General features: G+C 36.2%; 1 protein-coding gene and 1 long non-coding RNA gene across 2 annotated transcripts in view; one reads left to right on the top strand and one right to left on the bottom strand.

Moving 5' to 3' along the window:
• The first annotated feature begins 49 nt into the window (after nucleotides 1–49).
• The window catches only part of septin9a (septin 9a), a 132,292-nt gene continuing 120,023 nt past the window's right edge, over nucleotides 50–12,318 (top strand). Inside the window, 1 exon segment of the mRNA NM_001423665.1 lies at nucleotides 50–305. Within this exon segment, the coding sequence (NP_001410594.1) occupies nucleotides 281–305 (25 nt within the window). The 5' untranslated portion in view covers nucleotides 50–280.
• Nucleotides 7,467–12,318, bottom strand: part of LOC147845681 (uncharacterized) — a 37,388-nt gene continuing 32,536 nt past the window's right edge. The window contains exon 4 of the long non-coding RNA XR_015481012.1: nucleotides 7,467–9,021. This is a non-coding gene — a long non-coding RNA (uncharacterized LOC147845681). The remainder of the gene's footprint in view (nucleotides 9,022–12,318) is intronic.

The raw sequence follows: 12,318 nt of genomic DNA, 5'->3' as shown, positions 1-12,318 counted from the left end.
GTCATACCTTCATCCATAGGCGGAGTTTCCACAGGTTTGTGTCTGTGTGGACAGGTAAAGCTGGAGGTGTATGGGAGTATTAGATTAGATTAGATCAAGCCGAACTCGTAGGTTTAAGTTCGAATAAAACACAAAGCTTTTGGCCGTGATAGGTACATGTGCTGTACGGAGCGCCAGAGAGAATTTCTCCTCACCGATAGATCATATTTCAGATGTTGTTCAGATCTCCCACACGGACCTTATAGACTAAAGTTGAAATTCTCAGGAGAAAAGGGAATCAATGAACATGAAGAAAACGTACTCAGGTGAGTACCTATTTCATTTTAACTTCTGATGTGACATTTGCTCTCATGGCTCTAATCATTATTTAACCACTAAAAAGTGAAAGCAAAAATGTACTGTAATCTATTTTTTAAATGAAGTATCTTATAAAATATGCATGCAAGTTAGAATTCATTAAATTAAAACGGCAAGCAATTACCTTATAATAATTTAAAATTGGCCTAGGTCTTAAGAGTGACAGGAAAAGACCCGCCATAATTTCTTTTAGGTTACAGTCTGTAGATATTCTGCTTTATTTGCATTGCCTTTGCGTACAGTAAGTCAGATATTTTCGACCTGGTTTATTAAAATGTTTTTGTTTGTGTGTGTGTGTGTGTTTTTGTAGATAATCCGATTAAAGTCTGCTATTGCATGACTCAGATTAATAGAGTTATAAGGATACAAAGGAATGTCCGCTATTTGTTTATAGCCGAAATGTAGTATGCTTTAAAAAGGCTACTTGGTTTTTTCTTAAACAAAACAACAATAGCTACAACCTGGTGTCAGTTTGTGGTTTCACTTTTTACAGTTCGCCCAATGTCAGTAACCTGACATTTGCAAATCTTTGAATGAAATTATTATGATGTTTGAAATTATTATGATGATTATTATGATTATGACGTGAAATAAGCACTACTTGTTGGCTAAACTTTGTATAAGCTCTATTGTACTAAAAATAAATTATAAAGCCACACCCCTATTTTCAGTTTTTCACATTCATACACTGTAAAAAAGAAAAAGAAAAAGTTGACTCAACTTAAAATTGTGAGACGACTTGCTGCAACTTGAGTTGAGTTAATCAAGTAAAACTTAAGTTAATTGTAAAAGTAAAGTTAATAGGGTATATGCACAGCTAGTGTTTCTTCCCATACTGATAAACCTCTGGTGAAAGATTAATATGACTTTTTTTTATATATTATACGGTATCTTTTACAGCATCAATGTTGTAAAGTAATTAAAATACAATCAGTTAAATAGATATAATGAGACAAAAAGCTGTTTATTCGCACGCACCCATCAGGATTAGCAGACTAGCGCAGAAGCTCTATTGAACGTACTGGGGTAAAATAAATGTTCATATTTGGACATGGTGGGGAAAACTAATTTAATGCAGTGCTTTTTGCACAATCTGAGACCTCCTTTATATCGGACATCACTCAGCCAGTGGAGATCATTGATTTTTGAAAAAAACAGACCTTAAAAGTGCTGATTTTGTAATGGTATACAGTTCACCGGAAGCACTTGACTTAGATTACTGACAAATTTACAGTACTTCCACATATTTCCGCATAATCCTTATCGAGTATCAAGTGCAGTACTTGGGTTGAAATTTGAGTCAATTAAAAAAAAAAAAAAACTGCAGCAAGTTGCTCTACAATTTTGAGTTTAGTCAACTTTTTTTTTTTACAGTGTACCTTGCTCGTAACACTGACAAAAATGTTCTATATAGAAGCATTCACTGTTAAAAATGAGTTCCACTCAATTAATTTATGTTGTCCCAACACAAATTGAATAAAAGAACAAATTTAAGTAGATTAAACATAAAAAAATAAGTTTTTCAAATAAAAAACTCAAGTATTGTGTTGTTTCTGCTCATTTTAAATAAGGCATTTAAACAAGCAGTGAGTGTTTTTGAGTGTTCTCTTAAAGGTTCTCTTAAGTGGAACCCAAAATGGCATCAGTGCAAAAATAAATAATAATTTTGATACTAAATTTTTGTTTAGGGTTGTTTAACATTTCCAAATCTCTAATCTGAAAAAAATTCAGAAGTAATTTTTCAGGAAAGAAAACCTCAAGAGTTCTTTACTTGTGTAAATATTTATATTGTGAATGAAGCAACTAATTTGTGCACCAATTTCATAGGATTACCAGTATTACAGTGGCAGTGCATTATGTAGCACGAGGGAACATTAAATACATGTTCCCTACACCGTTTCCCTTTGGTTGTGCAATGGAGCCTGCGGCGCTACATAGAGGCCTTCCATTGAACAGCCGCATATTGCTTCCCTGTAATCTCGACAGACGCATAAGCCGAACTCTCTGTGTACACAATGATTTGGCAGGAATGTAGAGTTTCCTCGGGCCTGCCAAAGTCATTGTCACAGCACACCCAACTCCTAGCACACACATGTTGGATCATGTAATCAGTCCGTCCTTTTTTCTCGTCTTTCTCTGGCAGCACGCAGCATATGTGATCTCATTCAGAGAATATCCCTCAAGTACAGCCTTGGCCTCCACAGCGAGGTCCATGGTGCTTAAAGGGAGACTTCACCCAAAAATGCACATTCTGTCATCGGCGACTCACCTTCACCTTCTTCCAAACCTGTATGCCTTTGTTAAATATTTTGGAATATTTTGAAGGACTGCTTTTGTCAGTAAAGGTTACAGACTTAAAAATAAAGATGGCAGGAAGAACCAAAAAAAAGGAGGGGGTTCACAGTGATGATCTATCATAGTGTTTTTTGGTTTCCGACAGAACGTTTTTCTATAGTGTGAAGAACATTTGAATACTTTTATCAATTCGTTCATTTTCTTTTCGGTTTAGTTCCTTTATTCATCAGGGGTCACCACAGCAGAATGAACCGCCAACTTATCCAACAGCGGATGCCCTTCCAGTTGCAACCCAGTACACGCAAACACTGGGAGAACATGCAGACTCCACACAGAAATGCCAATTAAAACAGCAAGGGCTCAAACCAGAAACCTTCTTGCTGTGAGGTGACAGTGCAAACCACTGAGCTACCGTGTCACCCCATTTGAATAGTTTAAAGAACTTTACTGCAGAACAAAAAAAAGTGTTGCCCCACAAAACAATCAATCCCAGTAAAGAACTTATTTTTGGGATAGGGGAAAAACACAGCAACAACATTCTTAGAAGTATCTTCTTTTGTGTTCACCAGAGAATAAAAGTCGTACAGGTTTGAGGGAGAACAATGATGACTGAAGGGACATTTTGGAGTAAAAGATCTCTTGAAAGTCATAAACACTTCAAGTGTTTCAATGATTTACATATATTTCAAGTGTGCACATTTGTCGTGCAACGCCCTGAGCACCCGAGGTAAATCAGTAACTCACAATAAGACATAATCAAACACTTGCACAATAAGACTGTGCTAGACATGTTCGCGCATAGTAAATCACGCAAATCAATTTATAAGTCATGACAAACTGTCAACTCTGTTTAAAGCTTGGATGAACTTCTGATTCGTGTAAGGTTATGAGTCATTCTGCCTACATTTTGTGTATTGGACGCTGTTAAGTGTGAAGATTATCTACAAAAAACGAAAATCTGCATTGCAGCACTTCTCATGTGGAGTTTTGCATGCTAAAAAATTCCCTTCACCGTCTCATCTGGAAGTGAATCATTTTGAGCGGATGAATGAATCTCTTTGTTAATCCTTTATTTTGGATGGTTGCCCAACAGAGCTTACTGAGGCAATAGAGACTCTGCACTATAGTAATTTCTTTTTTATCAGTATCTGGCTCCTTTTCCTTCATTGCTTCCCTCCCCTTTCCTGACCGGCCCTGTCATCACAGTGGAGCTGACAGGTGAGTCAGCGGCAACACAAATCTCCTGTGAAATTAAACACTTTGAAATTCCTCTCCGCTCTCGAGGCATGTTGACTCGGACAGTTGATCACAGTCATTTTCAGTGCCGTCACACGTTTCACATGTGCTAAAATGTCTTCTTTGACAGCATTTTGACTTGACACTGAAACTGACAGATGGTTTGGACTTTTCTCACCTCCTCTGTGTCTCTCGGATTAAGTGTTTGACTCTCAAGACTGTCAGCTTGTGAATGCAGACGAAGGAATGACACTTAATAATCACTCGAGTTCATCTCTCAATAATTACATAAGTTTAGCTCAAAGGATGTGTGTGGCTAACATTGCTAAAGATAAATCTGTAATCATCACATGTCCTGCCAGCATCACCATACTCTTTTCATGAAGAATATATTGATATTGGTTACAAAGTAAAGAGCTTTGAAAGCCATATTCCAATAATCCCAGGCAATTAAAATGTTGTTGATTGAGTTTATTTGTCTTTGTTTTAATTTATATTTGTTCTAATTTATATTAAAACTACAAAACTAAGTTTAGACATTGAAAATATAGTAACACACACATCACTTAGCACACAATAACATCCATCAGTGCACCTTAGGAGTACAAATTAGTTACATATATATTGTATGATTAAAATAGATAGCTGAGGTGCTTCAGCAGCCTTGTGAGTACTGGAATTTACTGGGTTAGCATGCAAGCTAACAAATTCCCTTATTATGGTGTCATTCACAACACTGCACGTGTCCTATACATTGATTTATTTGTGATGGTGTGGGATGTCTGCATTCATATATATAATCCTGTCGTTAAAATTTTGTACACAACTGGCATTGATTTGCAAAACTTAGCAATTCCAGGTGCCTATTGTGATGTGTTATTGCACCTAAATGACTAATTAGCATATGTAAGTTACTATATCATACTTACATATACTGCACGGTTGTTGAGTCAAAATACAAAATTCTACATTTTTATTCCAGAGATCATTTGAATAAGAATAAGTAAACATCATGTTTCAAGAAGACATTTAAGGGCTGATGTATTTTTAAGTCTTGGTTGTGTTTATAAGATGCGACGCAATGTGTGCTCATGCTTCACTTGTAGAAAATCACATTATTTTTTCATATATCTTACTTTGATTATATACAGCTACTCGACTAACATGAAAACGATGTTAATTCCTAGTTCCTTTGAAAGGCCTGCTTTCATAAGGCTCTGATTGGTCGGCTAACATAATGTGCTGTGATTTGCGGACTGAATACTGTCAGTCAGAGAAGCTGTTAGCCGGATCACTTTGAGCCTGAATCAGACAGAAAATGACACAGAGGACACAGCTGTAATATTCACGTAAGCACTGAATATTTGCAACACTAATTTACGACTAGTAGAGGAGTTTACTAGTGATAGTTAACCTGTAATACGGCAACACGTTGTGGATTAAAGCTGGAAGTTGTTGGTACTCACTGCCTGTCTCCTAATTTAATTACTGCACGCCCCGTGCAACAAATAAAGCTAAACACAGAACAAGACAAACAGCTGAACCTCATGCATGCTCTTTAAAATAACATTTGACAAGTGTTTTATATATATATATTCAGGTTATAAGCATGTGTAAGTAATATGAAACGTTCACGTATCTTTTGTGAGTTTGTTATTTGAGTTGTATAACACAGCCACATACAGAAACTGCAGCGCTGCTGATAATTGTGTGTTTACAGCGGCTTGACGGATAAATATGAATTTGTAGTTAAATGGTTAATGGTGCCAAACAGCATGTAGGCTACTCTTGTTTGAGTCCTTGCTACAACATACTGTTAACACTAGACACTATGCATGTCATAGATCAATTTTAACAAATAAAATACCTGCAGGTTGTGATTCACAATCCACAGCTTCATCTGTTATGGTTGAAGCTGCTCCTTCTTTGAGGAGTTTTTAGCTGAATCCAGCACTGAACTGAGAGATTTTGGAAGCTGTCCTTTGTCAAATGCTAAATATATATTTGTTATAATTCTCTGGAACATAATTAAAACTAAACTGTAAGCATTTCTCTCTTTGTGTTGTGTCCTTTAGAACCCCAAATACACAAACAGGCTCTGTGGAAATAGCAATGTTTGGACGCCATTTTTGCTTTCTCTGCTATAACATTACAGCGCCTCAGGTGACGCCCCTTTGCTGTGTGGGGTGGGTGCGCATGGTGAATCCGTTTAACCTGAAGCGTTTGTGATCTCACTAGCCCAGATTTATTTTTTTGTAGTCCACAAACTTCGTTCGCTGTAGGCTTTGCTAAGCTAACTCTGTAAAAGCGAATGTCTCCTTTTGCATTAAACTTGAGCGTCTTACATTTAGAGATGTTATTTTCACACAGCTACACTACACATCAACTAAAGTTTAAAATATGATATAAATTACTTTATGTAAAATATTTTTTTATTAATAATGTGTATTGTTAGGCACTTAATTTCGACAGCTTTACAGGTTATTTTCTCAATATTTTAATTTTAGCATTTCAAATATGAACTCTTCGGATTCCAGATTTAATAGTTGTATGTTGGCCAAGTATTGCCCTGTTCTAACAAAGTATACATCAATGGAAAGCTTATTTATTGAACTTTTGGTTGATAAATCTTATGTTTCTGTCATCAGGCAATGGCATAAATAGAAAAAAGGGCCCACTAAAACTATAATGTATTTTAACAAGTAGTTACTTTCAGACATTAAAACTTGCTCCTCTCTGTGGCTTACTAGACAGCAGATGCAGAGAGAGCAAGCAAGACCTCAGGGAACAGGTTTGTTCAAAAAGCTGCTAAAGTGTTTAATGGCACTATAGTAGTTAAATTGGCAACATAATGCTAGAATAATGATTGTATAATTTCTTTTTTTAAACACTCCCCCTGTCTGCCATTGGTCAGCTTAACGCAGAATCCCACTCAAACCTCACACAATTGGGATAATCAGATGTTTTGATGGGGCCACAGATACACAGTGTTTACATTTTTAAGTAGAATAAACCTCTAGTTTGCTTTTAACAGTAGCTGTGGGATGAACAAAGGATTTTAAGACAGTAAAGACATACTTAAGATTTAACGCTCAGATTCAACATTACACAAGTGTCTCACTCAACAAGACACTGTTTATTCTGCTTTAAGCTGCTCACACTGTATTTACTATACACTCTTAAAATGGATATTTCAAACAAACTGTGTTTCATAGCATGTCTGTTTAAAGACATTTTATGTTTCTTTTAAGTCAGTGTAAGTATTCATAATAGAGCCTGTTATTTTTTATTTTTTTAGAGGGTTTTCACCTTTTATTAGGATAGGATAGTGGATGACAGACAAGAAAGCATTGGGCGCAGAGAGAGGGGAAGGACTTGCATTGGAACTCAAGCTGGTACTCAAACTCGGGTCCCTGCGAGCACCTGGGTGCTATATGCACTTAACCAAAAGGCCAGAAGTAAGGAACCTATGGCTCAGGAGCCACATGTGGCTCTTTGATCAAAAATATGTGGATCTCCAGCTGTGTCCCTTCAATAATATATTACAGTTTATAAAAATTATAACATTCACTAGAAATCACATTCACTAGAAATCAGTTTTATTTGAAAATACAATTACAATGACCCTTTTATTGTATTTTTTTACAGCAAAATGAATAATAACTCAGTTTACAATGTAAAAATGTTTCAACCAATGCACATGTGTGACACCAATAAAGGGCAAGCAACTTACATTTCTATATAAACCTTATGCATGTAAATTTAAACAACATTATGAGTGGCAATGGGAAAAAGAAAAAGAAAAAAAATTTCCCTACTTAATACATTGTGATGCGTCATATTTGTTTATTTTTGAGTTGTGCATGGACATAAATAAAGGTTTTGTTTCTAAATAATAAAAAGGTTTTGTTATATACAGTGAGAACACTTCAAAATAACGGTTCTTTTGTAGCATTGATGCTAAATCTTTAACGATCGTGGAAGCTTTCTATTTTACAATTTTTTTTAAGTGCTCCAGAAAAATGCTCTTTACTTCATTGTAATATTCTTTGCGCCAAGAAACATTTGTTTTTTGTACACTTTTTCATGTATTTTGAAGTACAAAGTAAACATGTTTTAGTTTAAAAAGTGTAATGGCTTTCCAATTGCCACTATCGGTGGTAAAATAAGCAAGTTTTTGTACGCGTAACAGTTAGTGTCTGTAGGCAAAATAGATGTAAATAAAACGTCTTTATTCTTCCAATCAACAAGATGCAATCATTTGTATGCATCTTTTGCTGTAGTACAGGCAAAAACTGTGGCTGCGTGGGAAACCGCCTACTACTCAGTAGGTATACTGCATTTGAATTTAAACGTACTACTCGACCATTAGAAATATACGTTCTATACAGTATGAATGTGAATAGTATAAATGGAATTCGAACGTACTACATCCGTCATTTTATCATTATCACGTGACCTACCTGCGTCAGTTGGGTCGCTTCACTCCCATTCATGAATATTCTCATGGTGCATCATAGGATAGCACAGGGTGCATGGGATGCGCACTTTAGAATCTCGCCGAAAGTATTAAGTCATCCAGGTACTTCTTGCATACTGATTTTCGAATTCTATAAACATACTACTCAGATCGCATACTGATTTTAGCATACTCAGTAGTATGGTAGTATACAGTTTTGGACGCAGCCTATGTGCTTCCTACCAACGCTCTTTCTCAATGCTGTGAAGCCACAGTTATGTAATATCGTACTGACACCTAGTGACCAAATGCCATTATAGAACGTATGGCTCCAACAAAGTGGATTTTATCAAAATGAAGTTTTACAAACTAATTTTGAGAGGAGCCTGTAATATGATTGTTTGCAACTGGTCTTGCATCAATAACCATTGCTAAACCAATCAGATGAATTCGAGCCTCCAATAAATAAACCCATTCATCACACATTCCTTTACTTTGTTTTTGAAAACAAAAATAAAAAACATCCACCCCATCTCCCCCTTTCCTCCATTACCAGGGGGAGCTCTCGAGACCTACCTGATCTAAAACCCCCTGTCATGCTACATGACCAGGTGGGAGCCCTGGGCTCAAGTATCTCCAAGCTCATGGTTCTTTCCCGGGACAGCATGCCAAACCTGCAAATTATATCAAGCAATTGCAAAAGTGTGAACTCTTGAAAGATTAATTAAAATGATATTACAGAGTATATTTAATCAAATATTAAGTGGGTCAAAGGCATGCAAAAAAAGCGAGAAAATCCTTAAAAATCCCCATAGGGTAAACAACTACAAAAGGATACATATCTGCTTACCCATAAAGTAAATAAAAACAAACAGATACTAAATATTTATTTGAGTCAAATGATATTACCTCACTGAATGACAAGTGTTAAGACCAAACTAGAAACGACTAACCGCTGACCACCTGTGGGAGTTTTGTATTATTAATGTGACTAATTTAAAACAACACTTTAATGTTTCCATTGCAACACATTAACTTGATCACAACACTTCACAGCCCTGATATATATATATATATATATATATATATATATATATATATATATATATATATAATTTTTTGGTTTATTTGACACTTTTATGCAAATATTGACAAAAGCCCTGCATATATTATGCAATATCTAATATTATGAATCTCAAGTATGTTTAAGAACAAAACTTTATTGTTTAAACAGCTTAATAATGATCAAATTAAACTATGAATTACACACCTTATAGGGACTGTTCACCCAAAAATGAAAAGTCTTCCATCATTTACTTATTCAAACCAGCAGCAGACATTTTTAAGAATACTGGAAACCTGTAACCGTTGACTTCCATAGTATTTGTATTTTCTACTATCGAAGTCAGTGTTTACATTTTCCAGCATTCTTTAAAGTATCTTCTTTTTGTGTTCAACAGAACTTCTACTCAAAGAGGTTTGGAACAACTAAAGGATGAGTAAATGATGACAGAATTGTTATTTTTTGGGTGAACTATCCCTTTTAAATGCTCATCAGTCAATCGTAATCACAGTCATTGCTGTAGCAAAGTAAATGGTTAAACTCAGTTATGCTTTTATAAAAATAAAACATGACGGCGGAAGACCACAGTACATGCGATGCAACCAACATTTGAGCAATGCTGGCCTGTTCGGTCATGTCCCAATGTTATGCACCGGGACCCCTCATATTTACACAGAAAACAGCTTGAATGATCTCACCCTTGCTTATCTCTGTAGCGTCAATAAAACTGAGGGCATTTTCAGCCATTTCATATAACACACGGATCCAATTTGTCAGCTTGTCATTCACCGTGCGTCATGTTTGAACCTAAAGGCACTTTTTAATTGAACATGGACGGCGTCACATGATATACATTGTGTTTCTGGAACATTATTTCTGTCACTCAGACGTTTTATCTACATTGTGCGATTATTTCCTGCAATTTAGCTCATATCCTATTGCGTTTCAACACTATTATCTTTAGACTTGCCGAATAGAGTGTCATGGGGCTTGGCAGGATATACCGTCGGTTATTTTTGTTGTTGAATGTGAAAAAACAAGTTAACGGATTATCATTAATTAACTACAGCATCGAAGCGGGAGTTTAATATGCAAAAGAACAGCTGGGGAAAGCTTAGATGGCCTAAATCCGTGGTTGACCAAAGCATGAAATGTTTACTGTGGCTTTGTCTAGTCATAACTAACAACATAGTGGTGGAATGAGGTAAATGCCATTTCAAATGGCCTATTTTGTAATCTTTTTTGGTTTTGCTTGAGAAGTGTTGCGTTATAAGAGCTAATGGCTTCCATTGCTACATTCATTGTAGAGGGATTTTGTTAAATCTGCCGCTAACAAGTGTCAACAGATTTTGTGAGGCTGCCTTAGATATCAGACCTTATCAGACATGCCTGTTGATGTTTTATTGGTGCCAGAACATTCAAGAGTCTGATTTATCAGCATGAATATAAAACTGACTCAGCACTGAGTTTCAGGAAAGAATATCTGGCAAAAGATTTGCCAGAAATGATGAATTAACCTGCACATCTGAATGGAAACAAATTAATGCCTTGTCACCTGCTGTGAAATGCAGTAACTGTTATGCTTGCACGGACTAGAGTAGAGCTGTTTCATTGTTTCCTATGTTAGGCAGGAAATACACACTTTAGCACGTCTTCGCTGTTTCTTTGTCGCTCTGTAGACCTATCAGCATAAAAATCTGACCTAAAAGAATGTGCATTGATAGTGATGCATTTCTTGGAGACTGATGCAGAGGAAACAAGCCGGATGCTTCAAAACTAATTACTAGTTAAAAATCGGTGATTGTTTATGTTTTTACTTTTGTTTCATCTTAAACTTTTTTTTTTTTTAAATGTGTTATCATTAAATCAAATTTTAAATGTTAAATTGTTATGTAACATTTCTTGGAAATGTTCAGTTGCTTATTTTTATGTCTGTTTTGAATGATTTTTATGAGAATAGCCTAGTTCTGCAAAAAAATTATTTAATTTCACTACATCTGAAAATTCATTTTTATGTATTTGACATGTACACATTCAGCAGACATTTAGAACCAAAAGTTGTAAGGAGAACTGTTTGAAGCAATGTGCACATAAAAAGATTATAAAAACTGAAAAAAATTATTTATTAGTTTAATATACATTATGTAAAGTATACGCTCACTGGCCACTTTATTAGGTACACCTGTCCATGTGCTCGTTAATGCAATTTTCTAATCAGCCAATCACATGGCAGTAAACCGAGCATCAGAATGGGGAAAAGAGGTGATTTAAGTGACTGGACGTAGCATGGTTGTCAATGCCAGACGGGCTGGTCTGAGTATTTTAGAAACAGCTGATCTACTGGGATTTTCACCATCTCTAGGATTTACAGAGAATGGGTCGAAAAAGAGAAAATATCCAATGAACGGCAGTTCTGTGGGCGCAACTCTGCCTTGTTGATGCCAGAGGTCAGAGGAGAATGGCCAGACTGGTCCCAGCTGATAGAAAGGCAACAGTAACTCAAATAACCACTCGTTAAACAGAGGTATGCAGAAGAGCATCTCTAAACTCACAACACGTCCAATCTTGAGTTGGATGGGCTAAAGCAGCAGAAGACCACACCGGGTGCCCTTCCTGTCAGCTAAGAACAGGAAATTAAGGCTACAAATTCGCTCAGTCTCTCCAAAATTGGACAATAGAAGATTGGAAAAACATTGCCTGGTCTGACGAGTCCCGAATTTGAGCATCATGTTAACGCCACAGCCTACCTGAGTATTATTGCTGACCATATCCATCTTCTGATGGCTACTTCCAGCAGGATAACGTGCCATGTCATAAAGCGTGAATCATCTCAGTTTCCTGAACATGACAATCAGTTCACTGTACTCAAATGGCCTCCACAGTCACCAGAGTTCAATCCAATAGATCA

Source organism: Danio rerio, chromosome 3, assembly GCF_052040795.2.
Source record: "Danio rerio strain M-AB ecotype USA chromosome 3, GRCz13ab, whole genome shotgun sequence".
In the NCBI taxonomy this organism is placed as follows: Eukaryota; Metazoa; Chordata; class Actinopteri; order Cypriniformes; family Danionidae; genus Danio; species Danio rerio.
Note: the sequence above shows the minus strand (reverse complement) of the source record. Positions and strands in the feature narration are given on the sequence as shown.